The sequence below is a fragment of the Artibeus jamaicensis genome, unplaced genomic scaffold (genome assembly GCF_021234435.1).
Source record: "Artibeus jamaicensis isolate MK-2021 breed Jamaican fruit bat unplaced genomic scaffold, CSHL_Jam_final contig_64, whole genome shotgun sequence".
NCBI classification, from domain to species: domain Eukaryota; kingdom Metazoa; phylum Chordata; class Mammalia; order Chiroptera; family Phyllostomidae; genus Artibeus; species Artibeus jamaicensis.
In genome coordinates, this window is record NW_026521911.1 from 15,743,416 (window position 1) to 15,770,888 (window position 27,473).

Consider the following 27,473-nt stretch of genomic DNA (forward strand, 5'->3'; position numbering starts at 1 on the left):
CCATAGGATATAATTGAAAAAGTATGCAAAGACATATGAACAGGGTGTTTGTTTCACAAGTGAAATTCTGAAAAAAAAAAAAAAGAAATGGAATCACCTAAAACTTCCAACAGGAGACTGGGAGGGTAACGTACGGGTATGGCATGGCTGCATGGTAATATGTGGTGCCATCAGGAGAGTAAAACATGTTCTAAATAGATGACTCAAAATAGCATATATAACATGGTCCAATTTTGGTAAAATCCATGTATATGAAGAGACAGAAATCAGGAGTGTGAAAGGAAAAGAGTGATTTTGGTAGAGGTAAGACATGGGGAATGAATGAGGAAAAAAAAAACAAGAAGAATGAAGTGTATGAACATAACACCAGGAAGTTTACAGTATTAGTATCTGAGTTGTCAGTTTCCTTGAGATTTCTGTGGTTTGTGTTTGTGTGCATAGAGGTTCTGAAGTGCAAGGACAGACTCCTTTGAGCATGATGTAGAGCAATTATTTTCAAAGTATGTGTGTGTGTGTTTCCGCTATATTTCACATCTCAACAAATAAAATGACTATTTCTAAAGATTATATGGTTTCTTATCTTTGCTTTCTTAACCAAGAAGTTTGACCAGTAACATAAAACACTGTAAGATACTGTGAAAAACAGCTGTATCCAGAAAGAACACGTGACTGTTCACAGAAATGTGGATCTGCAACTGCTCAAAATCTCTTAACTAGAAGAATAATCTGAATGCTGATATCTTTTTTATTATTTTAGCAGATGTCAACTAACCATGTTTCCAAAGCTTTGCTTAGAATACATTAAAGTATAGCAAATCCGTATCAGGAAATGAGTTTTAAAATAATTTTAAGTGATATGTTCCTGTGCATGCGAATTGAATTCAATCCCAGGCCTCATAGATACACTATCCTCCAGAAGAATGCTCCCGAAGAACTCAAATTTCCTTCATTTAAAAAGTCTCCCAACACAGTTGCTTACCAACCTAGAATATTTGAGCAAAACAAAGAGATTTTTCAGAAACAGGAAATGATATATACAGAAATGTCTGTACTTCACCCTTAGTTACCCAGAATTGTTGATTCATCAGAATACTACATTGGCTAAGCATTCTGTTCAATCCAGTGTGTTTCTCCACACAAAAATGAGGGTAATCTGAAGAAAATCTAAACAATCAGACTAGTAGATATGGAAATCATGACTCTGACACTCACCGCATCGCATACGTGGAAGCTGTGACCATCAGGAAGAGCACCAGTACCATGCACACTCCTGTCAGGCCTGGAACTATAAAAATGTACATTTTAACTTAAGTCATACTGAGAAAAAAGTACAAAAATCATTGCCTTAAAGTCCAAAGTATGACGCTGCTCTCTGGGAAGCCCACTTCAAATCCCATATCTCCTGTATGCTGTCCCACAAAAAAGCTTTTTCAAAAATTAGTACAATTTTAAGATATTTAAGGCAAAGCACTCTTTTCTACCTCTAACAGAAGAGTTTCTTTTTATACTTGCAAATATTCCACTCAGAATGGTGAATATGTACATATTTCTACAGGTGCCTATTATACCAAATGTCAGTAATTAATACATGGCACAGGTTTGACAATGAACACTATGGCCTTGGTTTTCCACACCATGGTACTAACCTCCCTTGTTCTCCTCTCTCCCCTCTTATGGAACTAGTAGCTCTTTCAGTTTTAATTTCAAATAACTTCTAATGGGCTGACTTATCTAGAATAACATCTGAAACATAAACAAAACCTAAAGCTTCCTGAAACCGGAACTCCAACTGCAGAACAAAAAAGTGTTAACTTCAAGAAAAAAATGAGTGCTGTTTTCAGAACACTTGCAGAAATATTTCCAGTAGTATGGAAAATATGCTGACATCAGCCTTTCTGATATGATATAACATTTATTTTTTAAAAACTAAAATGTGCAAATATGTTAGCTTTTAAAACTAATATTGATGTGATTGATTGCTACAAATCTGGTGTTAGCTTGTACAGCATGTCAAAATGAGTAGCTCATATGCCATATCAAAAAGAGCTAAAATCGAAATAGTCTCATTTCTTATTATCTTTTTACTACCAAATAAAATATCTTGTGTATAAGTTACTTTTTTTACTCTTAAAATCACAAGCAACAGTAACTCCCAAATGTTCTAGCTGAGAGCGTCCATCTTAAATTTTCTTGGAAAAACTAATGAAACAATTCTGTCTCCAAAGAATAAGCATCACCCCACTTCTCTTCTTGCCAAGGAACCAGCTATGAAACAGAAGGGCCATCGTGGACTGTAAGCTACTAGCAGAAGCAGACAAGCTGGGTACAATATTAGAGCAATACAAGTGGGCATTATTAGGACTCCAGAGAGTTTAGAATCATTGAAAAAATTAGAAATCTCAGCACAGCTGGTTGCAAGAGGCCATCAGAGTAGGAGGATCTTTCTTGCATCTCCTCCCAGAACCAAGTTAGAAATAAAAAGAAAGAGGGGAACAGCACCTGAAATAAACAACCAAAGACTGCATAATGAAGAGACTTTTAACCAAAGTGGATAGAAGCCACCTCTAGACCAGGGTGAAAGCACAGATTTTTTTTTTGTGCATAGCCACTCACCTGGGGCTGTAATAAAGGGAGGGTGGCATGGACTGGAATCACCAGAGGAAAAATGGAGTGGGAGTCAATGGGGAAAGATGTGGGGAAGTGGTTGCTGTCATTCCTATGCCAGGACATACCTATATACAGCAGCAACCATTTTTCTTGAGAAGAGCAAGCCCGTCCCAGAGGAAAAGCAAGTATGCCACCCTGTAGGATAGGGCTTGCCTCAACCTCTGAAATCCTGCTTGCCCAACACTGCATCTTTTATTCCCCCCACAGAGCATCTTAACCCCTGCTGAGGAAACAGCAACATAGGCAGCTTCGGGGTGTCAGGGACTGGCTTTAGGGCATGGCCACCCCTTACTCTTTCCTGGGGAACCAGACTGGAGCTTACCCCTTACAGGAGAGCCACAGAAACATCCTCCTGGTTTCTGGCAGACCCACAGTCTGGGCTCTGGAGGCCCCACCCACTTTCCTCCTACAAGCTTCAACTTGTTGAGTTCAGGGAAATAATCTGGGACAGGATGAGACACTGTGCTCAAGGGTAGGGGAATATACCTACCCTCTTCCCTGAAGTCTAATCAGCACCTCCAAGAGATCCCATCTTCCCAACTCCACCAGAAGCCCTCTCAGAAACAGATGGGTCAGGGATCCCATTAAGACTGACAGAAAGAAGGGCAGAGGCAGAGGCAGAGGCAGGTGGAGGCGGATCACGCAGTGCCTTAGGACATATTCTGATACACCCCTAGGCCTTGTGCTGTTAAAAACCAGTCGTGCAGAGCAGCATGGCCCATTCCATGCACAGACAAGCCCAGAGGACACAGCCACAGACTGTGGATCACTTGTACCTTCAAACAAGTGGACAGCATCTGACATTGGCTTACACCAGCTTCAGAAAACATCAGAGCCATATCCAAAAAGGAGAACCCAACAGGCAGGCAGTAAATTCCACTGAGGCAAACTCCACCTTGTATTTCTCGTTATTTTTGTTTTTTTTTCTTTTTCAAAGTCTTTTTCCTATTTTCTTGCTTTTTTAAATTTCTTCTTTTATATGTCTTATTTTACTCTTCCTTTTCCTTACTCCATTATCCTTCTTTCCATTTATTTTTATTCTTTCTTTCTTTGTTCTTTTTTGCCATTTTCCTTTTTCTATTCCTTACTCAATGTTTCTCTTCTCACACATTCATTTTTCTTTCCTTTGATCTTATCATATCATTTTTTCTTTTGCTTTTCCATTTCTCTTTTGCTTTTATTATTCTTTGCTCTTTTGTCATTGTTTTTGCTGCTGTTTTTTTGGGGGGTATGCTTATTTTGGCTTTGTTTTTGTGTTGTTTTATTTTGTTCTGTCAGTACCTGTACAACAGCACACAAGATGTGCTGAGGATTGCGTCTCTCTGTCAGCTAGCTGGAGGGGAGATCTCACCAACAAACAGGCCAACACCAATCAAGACACTAATATAACAGGAGAGCCCGCATAACCCATGCAAGAAACATTCCTAGAGCTTCCACCTCAGGAGATCAAGGAGACTATATCACTGGGTCCCAGAGGACTCCTACCACAGAAACCCACACCAGAAAGACAGGGGAGCAAAGCAGATCAATCCAATACATAGAAATGAACCAAAGGGAACAGCTACAAAGAAGCAACCCCAAACAAAAGAAAAGGAAGAATCCCCCAAAAAAGAACTAAATGAAATTGAGGCAAGCAATTTATCAAACATAGAGTTTAAAATAATGGTTATAAGGATGATCAAGAAACTTAGTGAGAACTACAAGGATCTTAGGAGAAATGACATCAGCTTGAAAAAAAAACATAGAAACTATGAATAAGACCCAGGTGGAAATGAAGAATGCAATATATGAAATGAAGAATACACTAGAGGAAATTAAAAGTAGGCAGATGAAGCAGAGGATCAAGTCAGCAATTTGAAAGACAAGGTAGAAAAAAAAAACAATTATACAAACAAAAAGAAAAAAGATTAAAAAATGAGGATAGTTTAAGGGAACTTTGGGACAACATGAAGCATAACAACATCGGCATCATAAGGACACCAGAAGGAGAAGAAAGTGAATGAGGGGTAAAAAAAAATACCTGTTTGAAATAATGATGATAGAAATCTTCCCTAATCTGGTAGAGGAAAAAGTCACACAAATTCAGTAAGTATTGAGTCCCAATCAAGATGAACACAAAGAGACCCACACCAAGATACATCGTAATTAAAATGGAAAATTTAAAGGCAAGAAGAAACTTAAAAGGCAACAAAAGAGAAAAGGTTAGTTACATGCAAGGGAGTTCCAATGAAGCTGTCAGTTGATTTCCCAACAGAAACACTTCAGGCCAGAAGAGACTGGCATAAAGTACTCAAAGAAATTAAAAGCAAGGACCTGCAGCCAACAGTATTCTATCCAGCAAGGCTGTCATTTAAAAATGAAAGACAAATACCATATGATCTCACCTTTAACAGGAACCTAAACAACAGAACAAACAAACAAATAAAATATAACCAAAGACACTGAAATAGAGAACAGGCTGACAGTGACCAGAGGGGAGAGGGGAGGGAAATTCAGGGGAATTTCAGGGGAATTTCAGGGGAAAAGGGGAAGGGTTTACAGGAACTAGTATAAAGGACACATGGACAAAAACTAGGGAGGGTGGAAATGGGAGGGAGGTGGGGAGGGATGGGTAGGTAGGTGGATGGGCTGGGATGGGAGTAAAAGAAAACTGTACTTGAACAACAATTAAAATAAAATTTTAAAAAATGAAGGCAAAATAGACAGCTTCTCAGACAAAAACCAAAAAAGCTAAAGGAGCTCATTACAATAAAACCAGCATTAGAAGAGATGTTAAAGAGACTGCTTTAAGGAGAAGAAATAGAGAGAAGAACATAGGTATAAAACAATGGCAATGAATAAGTACCTATCAATAATAATGTTAAATAGAAATGGACTAAATGTTCCAATTAAAGACATAGGGTAGTTGAGTGGATAAGAAAACATAACCCACCCTTGTTGGTGTAGCTCATTGGATTGAGCATGGACCTGTGAACCAAAGGATCACTGGTTTGATTCCCAGTCAGGGCACATGCCTGGGTTGTAGGCGAGGTCCACAGTATGGGGTGCACAAGAGGCAACCACACACTGATGTTTCTCTCCCTCTCTTTCTCCTTCCCTTAACCTCTGTCTACAAATAAAATCTTTAAAAAAATAACCTATATACACATATATGCTGTTTAGGAGAGATCCACATCAGAACAAACAATTCATACAAGCTGAAAGTGAAAGGATAAAAAAGATATCCATCCAACTGGAGACCAAAAAAAAGATGGGGTACCAATACTTATATCTGACAAAACAGACTTAAAGCCCATAACAAGAGACAAAGACGATCACTATGTAATACTAAAGGAATCAATCCAACAAGAGGATATAAATAACCCTTGCAAACACATATGCACCCAATATAGGAGTATCTAAATATATAAAGGAAATCTCGGAGAACTTTAAGAAAGAGATTGACAGTAATACAGTCATTGTAGGGAATTTTAACACCCTTCTGTCACCAACGGGTCAAAAAAATTAACAAGGAAACAGTGACCTTAAATAACACGCTGAATCAATTGGAATTAACTGATATTTACAGAACATTTAATCCCAAAGCAACAGAATATACATTCTTCTCATGTGCACATGGATCATTCTCAATGGCAGACCACATGGTATGACACAAAATAAATATAACAAATTCCATAAGATTAAAATCATATGAAGCATTTTCTCAGATCACAATGGCATGAATCTAGAAATCAACAGCAATTGAAAAACTCAAAAACATTCAAATATATGGAGGCTAAATAGCATGTTATTAAATAAGGAATGGGTTATCAATGAAATCAAGGAAAAAATAAAAACATACAAGGAAACAAGTGAAAATGAACACACAACAACCCAAAACATATGGGACACAGCAAAAGCAGCCAGAGAGAGATGCTTATAGCATTAAAGACCTTCATAAAGACGATATAAAAATCCCAAATAAACAATGTAAACTTACACCTAAAAAACCTAAAAACACAACAAGCAAAGTCTTGGGTGAAAGAAGGAAGGAAATAATCAATAACAAAGAGAAATTAAATAACAGACAGATTAAAATAAAATTCAAAAGATCAATGAATCCAGGAGCTGGTTCTTTGAAAAAATAAACAATATTGATGAAGCTTTAACCAGACTCATCAAGATGAAAATAGAGAGGACCCAAATTAATAAAATCAGAAATGAAAAAGAAGTAACTGATACCACAGAGGATTGTAAGAAAATACCATGAGCAACTGCATAGGAATAGGATAACCTGAGTGAAATGGAACAACCTGGGTGAAATGCATATATTTCTAGAAACATACAATCTTCTAAAACTGATTCAGGAAGAAGAGAGAAAACATGAATAGACCAATAGCAACTAGAAAAATTGAAGCAGTAATCAAAAAACCCCGCAAACAAAAGTCCTGCACCAGATGGCTTCTCAGGCAAATTTTACCAGTCATTCAAAGAACTAAGGCCTTTCTCAAACTATTCCAAAAAATTCCAGAAGAGGGAAGACTTCCAGCTCTTTTTAAAGGCCAGTATTATCCTAATTCTAAAACCAGGCAGAGATACAAGAAAGAAAGAAAATTATAAGCCAATATCTCTGATGAACATAGAGGCTAAAATTCTCTACAAAATATTAGGATCCAGCATACATTAAAAAGATCGTACAACATGAACAAGTGGGATTTATCCCAGGAATGCAAAGTTGGTATGTATTTTCCAGTCAATAAATGTGACTCACCACATAAACAAAACAAAGGATAAAAATCACATGATCATATCAATAGATGTAGAAAAAAGCATCTGATAAAATCCAGCAAACTTTTATGATAAAAACTCTCAGCAAAGTAGAATAGAGGAATGATACCTCAACATAATAAAGGCTATATATGAAAAAATCTACAGCTATCACTATATACTCAATAGGTAAAAACTAAAAGTGTTTCCTTTATGATCAGGAAAAAGGCAGGGATGTCCACTTTCACTGCTTTTATTCCACATAATAATGGAAGTCCTAGCCACAGTGATCAGACAAGAAGAAGAAATAAAAGGCATCTAAATTGGAAAGGAGGGAGTAAAACTGTCATTATTTACAGATGGCATGATACTGTACATAGGAAACCCTATAGGCTCCACCAAAAACTACTTGACCCAATTAATGAATTTGCCAAAGTAGTGGGATACAAAATCAATACCCAGGAATCTGTGGCATTTTTATACACCAATGTGAACTATCAGAAAGAGAAACTAAAAAAAAATCTAGTTTACTATTGCAACAAACAACAAGGTACCTAGAAAAAAATTTAACCAAGAAGATAGAAGACTATACTCAGAAAACCATAGGACACTGAAGAAAAAAACTGAGAGATATAAATAAGTAGAAGCATATATTGTGTCCCTGGATTGGAAAAATTAACATAATAAAAATGTCCACACTACCCAAAGCAACCTATAGATTCAATGCAATTCCTGTCAAGATACATAAATCATAGAACTAGAAAAAATATTCCAAAAATTTATATGGATCCAAAAACAATCCCTAAAGCCTCAGCAAGCTTGAGAAAGAAAAATGAAGTTGGAGGGATCATAATACCTGATATCAAACTATACTACATGGCCATTGTAATCAAAACGGTCTGGTACTAGCATAAAAATACACACATAGATCAATGGAATACAATAGAGAGCCCAGAAATAAACCTATATGTTTATGGTCAATTAATGTGTGACAAAGGAGACAAAAGAATACAATGGAATAAAGACAGTCTCTTCAATAAATGGTGTTAGGAGAACTGGACTGGTAAATATGCAAAAAAAAAAAAAAAAGATGAAACTAGATGACCAGCTTACAACATACAACAGAATAAACTCAAAATAGATAAAAGGCTTATAAATATAAGTTGTGATACCATAGGAATCCTAGAGGAAAATATAGGCAGTGAAATTTCAGATCTCTTGTGTAGCAATATTTTTGTTGATATATCTCCTAGGGCAAGGTAAACAAAGTCCCATACAAATGGGACTACATCAAATTAAAAAGCTTATGTACAGCTAATGAAACCATCATCAAAATGAAAAGAGAACCCACTGTGTGGGAGTACATATTTGCCAAAGATACATAGGACAAGGATTTAATGAGAAAAATACATAAAGAACTTATATGACTTAACACCAGGAAAACAAACAATTCAATTTAAAAACGGGTTAAGGACATGAATAGACACTTCTCCAAGGAGGATACACAGATGGTCCATAGACATGAGAAAGTGCTCAGCATCACTAGCCATCAGGTACACACAAATCAAAACCACAATGAGATGCCACCTTACACCTGCCAAAATGACTATCATTAATAAATCAGCAAACAGCGAGGGCTGGCAAGGATGTGGAGAAGAGGGAACCCTAGTGTGCTGTTTGTGGGCATGCATGCTGGTGCAGTGACTGTGGAAAACTGTATGAAGTTTCCTTAAAAAATTACAAATAAAACTGCCTTTTGACCCAGAGGGATTCTTTTGGGAATATATCCTAAGAATTCTGAAATACCAATTCAAAAGAATATATGCACCCCTTTGTTCATAGAAGCATTATTTTTAGTAGCCAAAATTTGCAAACAGCCTACATGTCTGTGAGTAGATGAATGCATAAAAAAGGTGCAGTACACTTACACAATGGAATACTACACAGCAGTAAAGAGGAAGGAATTCTTACCTTTAGTTAACAGCATGGATGGAACTGGAAACTATTATGCTAAGTGAAATAAGCCAGTCAGTAAAAGACAAATACCCTATGATCTCAATTACAAGTGGAATCTAGTGAACAAAATAAACTAATGAGCAAAAATAGATCAAAGGCATAGAAACATGGATCAGACTGACAGCTATAAGACGGCAGGGGGTGGCGACTGGTTGAAAGCAAGTGAAGGGACTAGTCACAGAGCATTTATGCATGAGTCCTGGACATGGACAATGGTGTGGGGACTGATTGTGGGAGTCTGAGGGTGGGCTGGGTGAAGATGGGCAAAGGGGAAAACATTAGGACATCTGTAATAGCATAAACAATAGAATATTAAGAAAGAAAGAAATCTCAGTACAATAGAAACAATTTTGCACATGTAAAGGACCAAATGAGAAATAAAGGAATTAGTCTTTGGGTGCTTAATAAGAGTACCCAAAGAGTACTTTCTCCTCTTCACTCTTCCCAATACACGGATTTGTAAGCCTAACAACACTTGACTTCCCTGATCTCCCACTTCTCTCCCATGGGAGGACTTAACTTCTTAGGCATAAGAAAAGAGCATGATAACTATAGTAGTTCACTCTAAAAGAGTAATAGTACAGAAAAATACTACTTCAAAAGAACAGCATGCCTACAAAATGACCCAGCCTTCCACTCCCAAGATATTTACCTAAGAGAAAGAAACATTCACACAAAGGCATGTTCAAAAATGTTCATAGCCACTTTACATTTTAAAAGTTAATGTCTGTAAACAACTCAAATCTTCATCAACAGGTGAATGGATAAACAATTTTACTTGGAATTGAATAGTGCATTCAATAAATAATTGAATGGCACTAATATTTGTACCTGGAAAAGTAATCAGTGGTAAAATAAACAAACCATGAACTTTGATATATATATGCAACAGCATAGATGAATGTCAAAACTATTAATATTATGCTGAGTGAAAAAAGCCAGACCCCCTAAAAGAAAACCCAATGAGTATAAGCTTTATGGTTCCTTTTATATAACATTCTAAAAAATTCACACCATTCTTTAGTGATAAAAAGCAGCTTAGTTGCTAGGAGTGGCAGAGGGCAGTAGTAGACATTATAATAGGGTACAAAAAACCTTTTTAGGATGATGTGTATATTTGTTATCTTGATTTTTGGTCACAGTTTTACATTATAAACATATGTCAAAAACAATAAAGTAGCACAATTTACATATGTGTAATTTATTGTTCTTTATTTATAACTTAATACGTTTGAAAAAAAAAAGAGTTCTCCCAAACTTCAAGTAATTTTTTAAATCTGTATTTGACTAAATAAATAAAAATGATAGAATCCCAATTGGCTCTATAATGTAATATTCATGGTTTCTATAATTTTATTGGAGCACCATTAAAATCTGCTGTATCTACATATGAGGCTTCCTATGTGGTTCTAAACATGCCAAGATTAGTTACTGAATGTTTGCCAATCACTTCATCAGGGGAATATCTGAAAAAAACTATGTTTAGAATAGGGGCATAATTTCCAAAGTGTATTACTTGAACATTAAATCTTTGGGACATTCATTTGTACTCCTTCAAGATGTTGTAACCATTGCTTGAAAAGTCACAGGGCACATTAGTGTATGAAAGTCTTTGAGAAGTCCAAAAGGCAAAAAAAAACCAGTTTAAATCTGAACAGATATTTCCTCGAATATTTAACCAGAGAACTCGTTTTAGAGAGGAACATGAAAAAAATATTCAAAGACTTGGATGGGACAGTGAGTGAAACAGGTGAGGTCAGTCACTTGAAGATGAATCAGAAATCCCAGACAGCTTGACCAACGGCGCGTTTATCCTGGCATTGCGATCCGGTCGCCGCCCCTCAGGCCAAACCGGGATCTCAGGGAATCTCATCTGTAAACTAAGGTGAATCAATTCTATGTTTTTTTAATGTTCTTTCAGATTTATGAAGTTATCTTTTTATGCAAAGAATTTATTTTTTTCTCTTCTATCTCCCAGAAGTATAAATAGACTAGAGTTTATGGTTTACAAACTAACAGACTTCAGGGTCAGTGAGGTAGGAAACTTACTTATAATTCACAATAAAAAATATGGCAATTAGAGTGGTCCAAAAGAATGGGTGGGGCGATACGTTAAGAAGTTAGGATTTTTTGTCACTGGAATTAAACAAATAAGGTCTGGCCCACAAATTATCTAGGATGTTGTAGACAAGGTATCAAGTAGCAGAGTTGAACAAGTGGCATCAAGTAGCAGAGTTGAACAAGTGGCTTTTACCCATTTAGCGAATATTTTCTGGGCACCTACAGTGCCAGAGAAAAATGAATTCTGCCCTACAGGAGATCCCAATCTGGTCTGGGAGACAGGACACAGGTTAGTACAACACAGGGCATCTGCTAGAAGCCGGCTAAGTATTAAGTGTTTTTGGACGTATATCAAAGGGTACCCTAACCTACCCTGAAATGACAGCTTAGCTAAATCCCAGTATATTAACCTCCACTCCTACATATTTCACCAGTCAGAAAGCACAGGTTAAAAACTGTTAGGCTAGTCTAGCCTGGCTGGGCAAAGTTACTTGCCAGAGTGAAGTTCAAGTGTGAACTCTTTGAATCTTTCAAGTTATAAAGCAAAACCTATACTTGTTTCCTTAGTAAAAGACATGTGCGAATGTTTACTCTTACTGTTTTTACCTATGCATATTATATTGAATAATAAGTAGCCTTTAAAATGAATGATTTTACTGTACTGCCATTTCTAGATGAAACTGAGACCACTTCCCTCCACACTTAGATATGGCCAGAAATACACCATCTTGTAGTCCTTATCCTGTTTTCTTCTCACATAACTGGAAACATAAATGTATTTGTTTATGACTAAAAGAAATATTGTGCATTTTATTCTCATCATATGAGGCACTAGCAAATTAGGCAATATGTAGTAAATATTTTCAAATGAATGCTTGAATAATCCCACCTTTTAAACTTATTTTATTTTCTAAATTCTTAATTGGATTTTTTTAATATTTCTTATTTACTGAGACTAACTACCATATTTTATGTCACTTGTACTACCAAAAGCTTTATTTTCTGTAAGACAATCTTAATTTCTCAGACATAGGTTACACTGAAAAACATTTAAAGACAGAGAGAGAAGACTATGTAACACTAAATAAATTAAAATCCAAGAACCAAGTCAACTAAGAAAAAAACATTCTTTCTCACAAGAAAAGCTGAGAGCACGTATGCAAGCTGCACTCCTTCATCAGGAACTTAGCTTTCCCAAGGCGCTGTGTCTGATAACACTCAGTGACAGCAATAAGAGTTTTAGCCAGAGATGTGTTAGTCTTTGATTAAGCCTGATTAAGCTAGATTAAGTCTTTGTAGAAAGCTATGTCACTCATCCCATTACTGTCCTTAGATTTTGCCTTTTTTCTCACCTGCTACTGTTCAGTGGGGTCAATCAGATGCCCAAGGAGTTCTAGACTCATACTTAGGGGGTCCCACAGGTACTTTAAGTTGAAGACCTGAGAAGTAGATGGCTTTTGCTTTCATAGAAGGACGTAGACTGGGCCACTAAGGTGATGCTGACATGCTGATTCGGGCAGATGCAAGTGGTTCTGTACTGACAGAACAAAAATATTTGCCAGGGGCCTTGAATGTCCCAGGGGCAGTCCTGCTCCACCCTGGAAAAGCTCATATTCAGGTGGAAAAGATAGTATATGCAAGGAAATAAATTATTGGGCTACAAAGCATTTTTACTCTGTACCTTTAGGAATCCAGACAAAGAAAGGGCAAGCTCTGCTTAGTGGAATAGGGGGCAGAGGGTGGGAGAAAGCTCGATTTGTGAAAGTCAGCTGAAGATAAAAGGTTGAGCAGGAGCTGACCAGGTGATAAAAAGACAGTAAGCCAAGAGGGTAGGCGAAATGCAGGTGGTAGTGAGAAGTTATGCTCAAGAGTATGATGAGATGCCCTGAAAGAGTAAGACAGGAGCTCCCAAGGTAAATGGGAAGGCTAATAAGCACATTGCCGGTTCCTACCACAAGGCTCTCTAGGATAAATGGGAGAGAGGTGGGGAGCACTTGGGGGTGGGCTGGGATGGGAGTTAAAGACAGAAAACTGTACTTGAACAACAATTAAATAATTTTTTAAAAAAACTAAAAAGAAACAAACAAACAAAAGTCTCTCTAGGATGGATCCGGGAAATTTGTGTTTTTAAGTATCATCTCTACTTAGTCCAACATCAGTCATGGGAATCTCTGGGAAAGAGCAAAGGTGGTGGCGTGTTATGCTTAGGTGGAGAGATCACCTGTTTATGGAAGTATTAATCACACTAAGTTTCTTAATGCAATACCTTTGTCGTATGAGAAATTCTTTGTATCTTTGTAAACTAAACTTTTACAAACAGTTCAAATGTTCCATGGCTTCAACTATCCTGTGTGCTGTAGAAAATAACACCAGAACAAATTTCTTATTTTTTCTCTTAAATTAATTCATATGAACCAAAAAATATATTGATCCATACATAAGGTTTTATTTTTCTGCTTTTTCTCCTTTCTATTTCTCATCCAATTCTTGAGATTTCAGTAAAAGCCTGTTTTCAATGAGCAAAGTTGTAAACAAAACTAAGCTACATTCCTAAAGAGAAAACTGTGAAATGCTTTGCAAGTGGCAAATGTCCTAAGACAGAGACACAATGTATTTTACAAATCTAAACGTACAGTTGAGACATGGACGGAGAAAACACCTGATTTCTTGTTACTTTTAATCATAAAATTAATTGAAAAGAAAAACAATGCATTTGACAGGCCACAGTTCAGTCCCATACGCAATTCTGATCCCTACAGCCAGGCCTTTAGAGACCTCTCCAACTGCCCACTTGTCCTAATCCCTGAAATATGTGCTAAAGAGCCTCCAAAACAGAAGAAAGTTTTCTTCTTTCATTAGTATAAGGTTAAAAAAAAGAAGAATTTTGGTACAAATCTTACTAACATCAGGGCAAAATCTGGGGATATTCCAAGGTACTTTGAATAACAAATTAACTGTCTAGACCAAGATTTCATGGACAATACACTTGAGAAGGAAAAGTAAATTACAAATAACAAAGGAGACGTATTTCAAGAAAAAATAATTGATTTTAATGATTGATTCATCTCTTGCATGTAAGTTTAAAAATCACAAAATATCCTTCTAAGTTACTGAGCTGTAAGAACTGCACTGATGCTCAGAGTGCTTGGTGTTCCTTTCCAGCCCTGGAGGGCAGGACCCTACCGCCTATGCATCATCTCCAACAGCACGTGCACCGCAGTGTGCACCAAGCAGGCCCTCGGTAAGCGTGTGCCGCTGTGCTGCTTTCATTGGGAGAATGTATAAAAGACAAATGCACTTACTTACTTTTACTCATCCGAACCCCAACTGTTTGCCTTGCCTCTCTGTTTTCATTGCAACTTTACAGTTGCACTACACTTCTGATAGGCAAATATTTTATATTTTAATATATATCTAATGGCTATACAATTTGATGAGGCCTATTTTCAAAGATTTTCCTGAATCTTAAGGAAAGAGCAATGAATAACAACTTACCACTTGTGAAGAGAAGAATTCTGGGATCCTGAAAAAAAAAGGGGGTTGGAAATATTTGACTGAAAGATAAAAACATTGATGATATAAAATTCTACCAAAAATTTGGTTGGGTATAAGATCTATGTAGTCTCCCAATGGAAATAAGACTCAAGTCTTATAATGACTGCATGATGCTAAGGGACTACAAATATAAAAAGTACGAGTCCAACCCAGAGAAGTCCATCCATGTGAGGAAGAAAGAGCACTAGATGTGGAGTCAGAGGGTGTAGGCTTTCATCGGAATGGCTAATTAAAAGCTAGGGGAAGTGGCCTGAAGACCACCCTTTGACCAAACTGAAACTCAATATTTTGGCTATAATGTGGAAATATTAATACCACAATTACCAAATTGCACCTACAATGTGTTAAAACAGTGGGAATCAAAAGTCATAAAATATATAGGAGGAGTTATACACTGTACACTCAGTGCAAAGAATACTAATTGAGAACCTATGTTTCAAATATTATAAAAAGTGGTGAAGACAAATAAGGAGAGGTTCCTATTACTCAGAAACGCAAAACATTAGTACTGTTAGTGTTTTATTTTTACTACATCTTTCATGGTGTAATAGACCTTAGTCAAATGCTTTTCTACCTTCTGGAAACTTAGATTAATCCCCAGGACATTTGTGAGTTTATTTTTCATCCTAATGATGCTTAATAATGCAACTTTTGAATTTCTTTCCCATGCCTCCATTGAGTCTAGGACCAGGTCAGGTATATACAAAGTAAGAAGTTATTTATATGATACAATTTCAGGGGCCTTGCATGAAGACCCCTTGCCTAGGAATAGCTTTTCATTTGACTTAGCCCAAATGACTTCTATACCTGGCTAAAGGATACGGTAGAATAATCTAGCATACAAACAACTACGAAAAATAGAACACAAGCTGAACAGAATGGAATAAATAGCTACGGAAACTCAGAGATGTAACAATGACTATTGTCATAGAATAAAGATGGAATGTATAAGACACGGTTTCACAGATGACATGATAAGGCAGATTCAGCGAGGCCATGAAGAATGTTCCACCATCGCACGTTGGAAGATGGATCACTGAAGATATGGAGGAGGCAGAGTGAAAGCACCAAGTAATAATGAGGTGAGTGGCACAAACCCATCATTTTCAAATATCTGTTTATGCCTGAAGTTTGTGTATATTTTTTCATCTTTACACAGCACATTGCCAGAGACGGAGAAGAAAAAAGAGAAAGGAAGGAAGAAAATAAAGAAAAGGGGAAATATAATAATTAGTTACCTTTTTCATCCATCAGGATTGACATTTTTTAAGTGAGATATAGAAATAAGCACTCTGATAAACTTAATAGTTAAGTGTGTCAACTGGTGAAGCCTTTGTGAAAGTTAACAAAATTCATTAAAACTAAAAATGAGTATAACTTTGAAACCAAAATTCTACCTCTATGAATTTGCCTAGCAGTAGTATACAAAAAAAATTCATTTATTGGTGTATGGGTCATACCAAAAACTAGAAATCAACCTATACATCTGTGAAAAATAAACTATAGCCTACTAATATAATGGGAATAGGATTCATTTATACTTTCTGATATAGCAAGCCATGTGCATATATTTAAGGAAACAAGCAAATTGCTAAGAAATAATTACCATAGAATATCACTTAAAACATCTGAAGAGAAAACAGAAAATTACTAACTGTGGCTATTTTTGGAGGAAAAGATTTCGCTTTTTATACACTTGGGAGTTTTAAACTATTTTATACTGAGCATAACCCCCTCTTAAAAGGAAATAAATTTAATGACTAATAGTTCTGAAATAGTAAGCAAAAGCATGTTACAATAAAATAATATAAACATCATAGTTATTAAAGAGATGAATTATAAAACAGAAGAAGCAGAGAAGGAAAAGTTTAGAACAGGAAACTGCAGAGGATTGGGTGCGGGCAGTGGTAAGCTCTGGGCTGAGATGGTTACATGCGAAGAGCTCCCACTGGTGTGCTAAGAAGCTGGACTTCCCAGTGCTTCCTCATGCTGCGCACACACTAAACTCACTGGGTGAGTCCTTTAAAAACAACCACGCCTGACCCCAATCCAGATCAATTAAATCATATCGGTGTTTTTAGTGAAAAAAATAAATAGAAAACAGCATAGTCAAAGGATTTATGAAAGGTTGCTTGCTCTTTGGGATTTTATCATTTGTTTCTGTCTGTCGTTATTTTGTTTTGTTTCAGGAGGCAAGACAAACACATAAACAGTATTAATCTAGACAAGTCTGGTGATGTATGGAGGAGACAGCGGAGTGGGAGAAAATGAGGAATAATCTTATTAAGTCACTACCAGACTCAGCAGAACAGGACAGGGTTCTGAACAAACAGCAAACAGAGCAGCTGGGTGTTAATGCAGTCTCATCCTGAAGCAAGGGCAGCCTGAGGACAGGCTGAAGCACTGAGCGACACAGACCTAACCAGGTTTGTGCATGTGCTGTTTCTCAGGCTCTGGCCTGGCAGCTTACACATAGAATTTCACTTCATGGGCAGCTCCACGTGGAGAAAAGCAACCTTATGTCAGATATTGCTTGCTACAAAATTCAGCTCAAGATCATTGACTTCAAGGATCAAAAAAAGTATGAATGAACCATTAAAATTCAATAATATTTTTTAAGTCAAATAAAATGATTATCCAGGGTCCTCAAACTGTCAGCTGGCTCTTCGGTCCTGTTTCCCCCAAGCACAGTATCTGGGTTACTGCTGGGTTTGCACCCTGGAATGGGTGCAAACCGTCTCCACAACACGAAAGGAATTAGACCAGAGCTGCTGGCAGGCAGAAGGCAAGTCTGAGTGGCAGCCATCTGAACAAGGCAGAATAAAAAGTAGATACTCTCTGAACCCCCAATTTTCCGCAGAAGAGACTGTGAAACAGTAATTACCTATATTTCCAGTTGAAAAGGAATAAAACTCTACTTGACAACTGCATTTAAGAGCACTCAAAAGAAGCAGCAAGGTACAAACCTTCCGTGACAATCACAGGCCCTCATTAGTCATCTCACAATTAGTTAAAGAAAAACAAGACAGAGACCACCCACCTCATCTCGGTATGCTGCTGCATTCAGTTCAACAAAGTCCTCTCTGTAGTTCACTGAGAAATTGAGGGCATTCACCAGGTGGGCAGCTGCGTGCACCCCTACAGAATCGCACAAAGTGCAAGTCAGAAGGATTTTCAGAGACGTTCTAGGAAGAGGAGTCAGTTGCTCTCTCTAAGTAAACACAGGGCCAAACTTTGACAGTTATGTCAGCAATAAAATATTACATTTAAAAGGGGAATTTTAAAGATACAAACAATCCTGAGTATACAGTTTCAGGCTTAAAATCATGTAAAAAAAAACTGAATTTTCAAAGGCTAGAATAAAATAACCCTAGTAAGTCAAGGTTAGAAAAAAATACACATGTGCACACACACATACACTTACAAAAGCAGCAATATAATAATACGGGCATTGCTTATTTACTGAAGCAGCTCTGGGATATTTCAGATGCTCCACACCTCCCCCCCTCCCATAACTCCAAGTCCATTGTGTATCTTGTATACTTTACTGCCACTCCACCTAATATATAGGCTGACTGAAAGGCTTTTAACTAGTGAAAATTTTTCACAATCTATACATTAAAATCATAATGTCCTAAACCCAATAGCAAAAGTGTTGGTAACCTTGTGATGAACACTCAGGAAAATAATAAATACCATTTAATTATCTGTCTACAGTGGCACAATAAACAGAGTGCTCAACTGACTCAGAGCTCATTCAAGATAAAGAAGTTTTAGAAGATTACTAAAGAGTAGAAGACAAGTTCATGCTGGCATGTCAAGGAATGAAGACAATTATCTTGAGGAGGTTGGACAAGGAAGAAGCAAATGACCTTGTGTATTGAATTATAATGCCCTCCTCCTTTCCAGCCTTTTCTGGTAGGTGAAATACGGTTTGAATTAACAGCATATTATAATGTATGGGAAAGAACAACAGATAATTAGTTGGGAACCTGTTTTCTTGGCTTGTTTTGCTTGCCTATCAGCACCTCAAGTTACTTCTCTATAAAATGACAAAAATAAGAGGCTTAAAGATAAGTGATCCAAAATTGCTTAGTAAATCATTAGAGTTTACACAAATGTATAGAGGGACTGATTCAAAAGAAGACATGGCTTAGAAATTAGAAAGCTCTATAATCCCCTCAAACCTAGCATATGAGATATAGAGACACCAAGAGTTCTGAATTACTCAGAAAGACAAATCAAAGTGAGAGAGGACTAGAATTCTAAATAACCTAAAATTATTTAAAAGCTCCTGCCAGTGATGTAGTGGGAAGAGGGTCTCATAAAAGGTAAATAGGAAACTAATTAACAAGCAAGAAGAAGGTTTCAAAGAAATGAAACAAAGGATATGTTAGGTGAGACTCAACTTTGGCACAGGTGTAAAACACCATTTAAGCAAACCTGTCTGTGTCTTATACCTTCACCGCTTCAGAAATAACTAGTAAAAAAATGTTTATTTAAAATTAAAGGTTTGTATATTAACTACATACTTTATGACTCAAAAGTGTAAAGGCTCCTCAGTGGAATTGTCATTCTCTCTGAGTTCTAAATAAAAGTCCTAGGAAGTAGCTGTATGAAATGCATGCTTAAGAAGTACATTCACCCTCTTTAAAAGGTCTTTTAGGTCTAAAGAATCGAGGGACTCTAACTTTGGTGAGCAAGGAGAAAGCTATGCCAGGCTCTTTGTATCGATTTTCTCATTTAATTCTTACAATAAAACAATGAGGTAGATAAACTCATACCTATTTTACAGATATGCAAACTAAGGTTAGAAAGGTAATTTAGCCGAGGTCAGAGCACTAGCCAGTGGCAGAATGCAGACCCCCTGGAAAATATGCTCATTCAAGGCAATATGCTACACTGTCTCAGGCTCTTGGTTGTTCTCCAACTGAACTAGAATATTTGGACTCAAAAGAAAAAAAAATTAGAGCAGCTAACATTTTATGATCCCCCGCCATTCCTGACCTTTCACCTTTCCTGGCTCCGATCCATCCCTAACTCTTATCACACCCTTGGGCCTCACCTCTTCCTAGACTCTTACTCCATCCCTGGACTCAAGCTGCACTGGAGTTCTAATCCCATCCCTAAGCCTCTCTCCATCTCTCACCTCCATAGGTGGGAACTACCAATAGGAAGACAGATGTTCAGAAATAGAACAGTAAAGAAATACTTAGCAATTTTTAAAAAGCTGAACTTTTAAAATTGCTTGGTAGTAGCTATATTAAAACACTCCTGATTAAAATGGTCTTACATAAATATCCAAACCAAATGTCTAACAAGTAACAACCAGATAAAAATGTCTGGGGCTATGCCACTGCGATAATTAATCCCTAGGATTGCAAATTATAATAACAAATTCTGCCCTAAGGACTTCATATGCACGTTCTCCTCTGCCTGTCACATAGTAAGGCGGAAGAGCGCTGGCGATAAAGACATTCCATCTCCAGAGTCTGCATACGTAATATACTTATTGCTTTTTGTTCTAAAAATTTTTAAGTATTATATAAACACTCAGGATAACAATTTATTTTAAACTGACTTTTTTCTTTCTTTTTTTTGTTAAATTTTATTGGGGTGACATTGGTTAATAAAACCACATAGGTTTCAAGGGCACAACTCTATGATACATGATCTGTATATTGCACAATAATATTGTGCAATATGATTCTTAAAAACCAAAAGATTCTCACTTTATCATTTTAATTGCAATTGAACAGGATAAATTTCCACAAATTTTTGAAATATGTGCTCCACTAGCCAAGTATTCAATATTATTATCAAAGAAGCATTTATCACATAAAGTTTCAAGTGGCATCATATTCAACAAATCTACATTTTGCATTCTAATTCTGATGCATTTAAACCCCTGTCATATTATTAGAGCTTAAAAACTTTTAGTCTGTTTCTTCCAATTTCTTAAATGAAATTATTTACTTTTGGGAAATAATCCTTATCAGCTTGGACGCCAATGTTTTATAAGAAACATTGTATAAGACACCTTTTTTCTGTAGCACGACTAGGCAACTCTTTTGAAAAACATGAAAGAGAAAACTAAGCTACATCAGGAAATCACAAGTTGGTGGTAATGATAATTTAGAGAATAATAAAAAAAAGCATTTATAAAATGTATTATTATAAAATACTATTCCACATCTTTTGGTTTTCTCACCTGAGAAAATACAGATGGTAACACCGCAAGTTATATGGAATGTTCTGCTTTTATCCAACAATCTTCTGGTTCTCCTGCTTGCAACCTAAATAAAAATCACTTAATCTTGTAAAAAATGGCACAGCAAAAAAGATATATGCACAAAGCTTTTCACTGTAACACTGTTTATAATATTAATGTTTTAGAAATATGGCAGAAGTCTACCAATTAAATAGTAGTGAGATGAATTACGATATAGCTAACCAATGGCACACTCAAACCATTACACAGAATCTAAGAAGATTTATTAATGTGGAAAATGTACAACATATATTGTTAGGTAAAAAAAGTTATAAAACAAATCCTATATCATTTAATTTATATGTTAACATATCAGTAGGCCTTTACCCCAAATTGTAATCACCAGTTGCACTGGCAGAGTAATTTTAAAGGAAACCTTCACTAATTACTTCACATATTTCTGGAATGTTTAAATTGTACTATATATATATAGGGTCCAGCAGAAGTAACACCTGCTTGAGTGTGGTTGGTGGGGTAATAATGTGGGTGTAATAATTTATAGCTTTAATTTGAACATTTCACTTGAAATGTCATATGGTGTGTTTGAGTGTGGTATTGTTCTGTTACAGAATTACATGCTTATGATTTGGTAATAAAAGACTCAGTAGTAAAAAGGAGGCATTATTTGTGCCAGACTCTATATGATTTCTTTTCCTAGTAAAAAAACATAAGACTTTAAAAAAATAAAGCAATTTCATTTATGGTTTTAAATGCCTGCTTGATTTTAAGAAAAATAAAATGTCAAGCATCTTTGAATACCTATGTTTCACACTAGGGGAAAATCCTTTAAGACATTAACTACTGAGAAACTCAGATGGGTCCTTTTCTTTTACTGCTGTTTATCTTTTCTCTCTTTACTTCAAGTCAATGGCCAACCACAGGGATCAAAACCCAGCATTTTAAAATGGCTGGCAACCAAGAGTTCTTTCCACAAATTACCACATTAAAGATAAAGACTTTCCAAATACAATTACATAAAAAGGGATTGAAAAGTTTTGCTGTAGTAATTCCAGGTCTATAAACTTCACAGGACATCAAAGGGACCTCACATTAACAACTCCTCATAAAATATCAATATCAAAATAAAATAAGTATCAGTACCTATCCAACAATGCCTTACTATTTAGCAAAGAAAGGAATGACAACATGCATATAACACACACACACACACACAGAGGAGGGTAACTGAAGACAAAAGAAATCCAGTTGAGTTTTAACTTTCAAAGTGCTGCTGTTTTTTAATTTTTTATTTATTTTTTTTATTTTATTTAGTTATTTTTCAAGTACAGTTTTTTGTCTATTTTTCCCATCCCAGCCTCCCCCGCCCCTTGCTCCCCACCTCCCTCCCATTTCTACCCCCTTATTCGTCCCTGTGTCCTTCCTATTTGTTCCTCCAAATCCCTCCCCCATTTTCCCCTTAACTTCCCTTCCTTCTCCCCTCTGGTCACTATCCCCTTATTCTCTATTTCAGTGTCTTTGTTTTTTGTTGTTTTTTTTTTCTGCTTGTTTGTTTGTTTTTGCTGTTTTCTTATATACTTTATTTTACACCACTGAATAGCCACACATGACATCACTATTTAATCAAGACACCTTCTCTAAGCCTACATGGCTCAAAACAAGTTATTCACCTTAAGAGATAAATTGCCACAAACACTGGCACTCAATCTATTGTTCAATAGCCTTAGGGCTTATGTTTGCTCACCTGGGTTTAACTGAGTGAGATTTAACTAATCTCAGTGTGGCATGGTGCAGTGAAGGGAGCCCAGAACTGCGACTGCCTTAGTTCTGACATTCACCAGTCTCACGACCCTCAAGTTACTCAAACTCCGTATGCCTCAGGTTCTTCATCTGTAATACCCGACTGCAGAGTCATTGTGAGGATTCACAATTACATATGTGAAGTGCTTAGCACAGTGCTTGATACCACTGTTAATACCTTTTTTTATTAACCTCTGCCTTTAATGTTACTTATCTAAAATAGCTCAGTGATCCTCCTGAAAGGTGACATGGTCTCTACTGTCATCTTTGAAGTAACCATTCTAGCAGAAAGGCAGACCATGAAAACTATGTAGGACTAACATGCCACAGTTACACTTGATTTCTATGTTGCAATCTATGACTATAATTTTATTGTTCTTACCTTCTGGGATCCTCGAAGGTAGGCCAGCAGTGTCCGGCACATGGGTAAAAGGATAAGGCTGCAGTTGAGGTTAAGGACAGATGCAGAGGCTCTGCTTAGACACAATCCTAGCTGAACAAATAAGGCAAGGGTCAAAACAGAGTCAGAGACAAATGCAAGCTGCAAACATGCACAGACCCCACGCTGCTCCTCCTCTGAGGATCATGGTCATGGCGACTCCTTCAAGAGTCTTGAATAACCTTCCACTTTCCTCTCACCAAAAACTCCCAAGAGAAACTGGTCTCTTTCTGCTCTGTGCTGCCACAAAAGCTAGTCGCCTCTCATTTCTACAAGTGTTATAATAATCTGAGTACATCCTTCCACCACAAGGTCAATTTCTTATTCTGCCCCCACCATGCTGTTCTAGGTTTCAAAGCCCTAGAAAGCCTCAGTATATTCTCCACTTCCACACTGGTGCACTGTTGAATGCTTTGTCGATAAGGTGTCAAAAATTTCAAACAAAGCTTTCTATTTATGTTCTATTTAATTTTTGTATTATAGTTGATATTCTCTCTCTGGAACACTGTGTGCCTCCACACAGCCCTCTTCCACACCAGCACCTGCCTTTAAACTCTTCACCTTACCATGGTAACTCTACCCATCTTTCAGCCTTAAGCACAACTCTAGAGTTCGACTCTGACCCAAAATTAGGAGTGGTCCCAGATCAGCCGTGCCCTGTGCAAAGCTAATCAAAACCACATCACACAACATATTTTTCAAAACATCAGTCCCCGTTGGTATTGATGCAACACTTTTTGGCAATTAACTCTTGCCAGACTGTCATCTGTTATTGGCAGGTGCTAATCACAGACTTCACACGAGTAGTTATCACATGAAAACAAGAGACAGGGTCATGTCTCTACACTTTTCCAAAAATAAACATAAAACTACTATTTTAAGGACATTGGCTAAGAAATATGTGTAAGTCAGATGCTTTTCTTTTGAAATAGTGCATGCCCCTGAGATTTCCAGCTTAACATTTGGCAAAACAGCAACTTTGTTACACATTATTTATTGTCAACATATGAAATACTGTCCCTGAAGGGGAGAGAGGTAATAAATAGTGTCAGGAAAGCAATAATTTCCATTGACTTGTATAAAAAGTAATTAATATTTCCAATTAGGCCACTTCTACACTATGAGTTCAGCACTTTAAGGAGACAGGTCTCTGGACTACCTGAAAAAATGTTAAATATAACTTTCTCACCTCAACCAGCAAAATTATTATCCTTTGAAAGTGACAGATTTCTGTTGTTTAGGCCTCCAGAGAAATAAAATAACATTTCTTTCTTTTGATCTGACATCTGTACATAAAAAAATTTTTAACTCAAGAGATTTTAGATATTTTTTACCTGCAATTTTAATGTATCAGGATAATAATTTATTTAAAATAGATCAGCTAAAATCTATCATATTTAAATTTAGGACTTAAGAGGACATATTTAAATTTAGGACTTACAAATAAGTTATCCAAATTTCCATTGTGGTTCAATGACTAAAGAAAATTCTTATACTTCATTTTCTAAATATTTTTGTGTCTGGAAGTGTTTTATTGTTGTGTTTACATTAAACTACACAGTAATTTAATTCAAAGTGACATTAAGTGTCCCCTTGGGATAGATGGGGTTTATTTTGGCATTCCACTTCTTCCTTCAGATGCTGCAAAACATAACCGGAAATTTTACCAAGAACTCATTTCCACATGTATGTTTTTTCCAGAAAATACTTTGTTCTTTAAACTGAGATGAAAATTTTTCATTAGGTTACCAGAGTACAAATCCCCTCATTCAGAAACAGTGGAGGGAGTGAGGAAAACAGAGGCAGACCCCAGCCAGGTGGCACAGTCACCTACTGACTTACGGGGGGACGCCCTGCAGACCACAGCATTTGTCTCATGTGGTCATCATTCATTCGTGACCTTGTTAAGAATAAGTTGCCTCAAATGTTCACTAAAAAGAAATGACAGCCTTAAGTTTTTTGCCCTGCCCACTCTGTGTGAATAATGCGTTTCACCATTCCAAGGGGCACTAACCTGCTAGTCCAGTTTCTGCGTTTCATTCAGGTTTGCTGTCACTAAATAGCAGTGACACTTTCATGGTTAAAATCCTGCCTGTCAAAGTTTCTGAAACTTAATTGCCCATTCCATATGTAATTTTTAAAACTAAAAATAGATTTTATATATTAATAAAACATAGCTTAGTCCTTGCTGTAGATATAATGTTTGTGTCCCCACCAAATCTGTACATTGAATTCTAATGTGACGGTATTTGGAGGTGGAGGCTTTAGGGGGTAATCAGGCCGTGTTATGATTCGTGCCCATACAGAGGAGGGAGAGACATCGCTGCCTCTTCTCCATGTGAGGAGACGGCAGGAAGAGGGCTGTGCAAACCAGGAAAAGGGCCCCACCCAACATGAATCTGCTGGTACCTTGATTTTCAATTTCCCAGTCACCAGAACCATGAAAAATTAATGTTTCTTTAAGCCGCCCAAGTCTATGCTATTTCATTATAGCAGCACAAACCAAGGCAGTCCCATAGACAATTGTAAGAAAATAATTCCATTTGAAGCAAATTATAAAAGAACATACCATCCAGGCATATCAAGTGGATGGTCATTTTTCCCAAATCTCAAACTCATTGTTTCTTATCTCAAGTCTGCCCCTTAATAAAAACACAAGCACTATATAAAATTAACTTACTGCCTTAGGGTCACTGTATCCTATCCCTTGTCTAAATGTTCTCTTCTGTGCTTCACAGTAAGTGTGTCGTTTGCATTTTTCATTCAACTCACTTACTGTGATGTGCACATACTCCAAGGCACCAGTTCAACAGCAAACCAAAGACAGAAAATGACTTTTGCCTTAGGATGGTTGTATTGTAATAGGGGAAGCAGATATTGAATCAAATAGTTACACAATCAAAGGTAAATTGTAACAGTGATCGATGCTGTGAGTGAGAAATACAGAGTATGAGCATGTATAACACGACATGAGATCTCAACAGGAAGGTTCAAAACACTTCCTTGCTTAAGTTAAAAGTGAACTGAGGCATAGAGGGTAACAGCAGGCCTTATCAAGGAACGAGAAGGCCATCCATGCAGAAAAGATAAAAAAACAAAACAGACACGGACAACAGTATGGTCTTTAGCAGAGGGAAAAGGAGTTTGGGGGAGGTAGAGGAGGACACAGGGAGGACAAATGGTGAAGGAAGGAAACCTGACTTGGGGCGGTGAACGTGCAATACAATATACAGATGACGTGTTATAGAATTGGACACCTGAATGTAACCCCAATAAGTTCAATAAAAAGGAAAAAAATTGAGTTGAATGACTTTGAAATACTTAACGTAAGATACTTATGCCATTGAATTAGGTATAGGAAAGAAATAATTGAAAAAACAGCATGAGAACTGATGTGTAGCAAATGGGGACATGGTTTAGCCTATGTATGAGAAATTACTAGTAATCCAGTGTGGTTGGGCTGAACATGGAGAGTGATAACAACATACACCTGAAGGGAAGCAGGTGGGGGTAGACTTTGCTGGCCTTGGGAGGCCACGTTAAGAATGTGTACCTTTATCCTAAAATTAGTGCAGAGTGATTGTGTTTGAAGCAGGGAAGTGGTATGAGGACATAAGTATCAAGTAATGATCACACTGAATAAAGTATGGAGAACAAATTGAAAGTAATTTGGGCAGTTACATTACTTTGCATTGTTAATCATCACAAAAGTGAAATTTTGTTTGAGACAAGGACTATGTTTTATGGCAAATATATCTGAGTCTTTTAAAAAAGGATTTAGTTCTGAATAAATACTTTGCTAAATTTATTTTGCTAAATGATTCACTAAAACATACTTTGAAAACTGGAAAATTAAAACAGCCTACCCCACATCCCCCCATCCACCCAGTGTCTACCCACAACCCTGACCACAGCTTGAATTTTCTCAGAGACAGCAGCTTATTCCACTGTCAAAGCTTC

General features: G+C 36.8%; 1 protein-coding gene across 7 annotated transcripts in view; it reads right to left on the reverse strand.

Moving 5' to 3' along the window:
* Window positions 1-27,473, reverse strand: part of NOX4 (NADPH oxidase 4) — a 177,919-nt gene that overhangs the window by 116,980 nt on the left and 33,466 nt on the right. For 5 of the 7 annotated variants that reach the window (XM_053670823.1, XM_037137613.2, XM_037137612.2 and 2 more), the window contains 5 exons: window positions 23,457-23,567; window positions 21,257-21,341; window positions 18,086-18,183; window positions 14,986-15,013; window positions 1,213-1,285 (listed from right to left, as the gene is read on the reverse strand). In XM_053670823.1, the coding sequence (XP_053526798.1) occupies window positions 1,213-1,285; window positions 14,986-15,013; window positions 18,086-18,183; window positions 21,257-21,341; window positions 23,457-23,567 (395 nt within the window). The remainder of the gene's footprint in view (window positions 1-1,212; window positions 1,286-14,985; window positions 15,014-18,085; window positions 18,184-21,256; window positions 21,342-23,456; window positions 23,568-27,473) is intronic. The other 2 variants (XM_037137615.2, XM_053670824.1) reach the window with 1 other exon arrangement.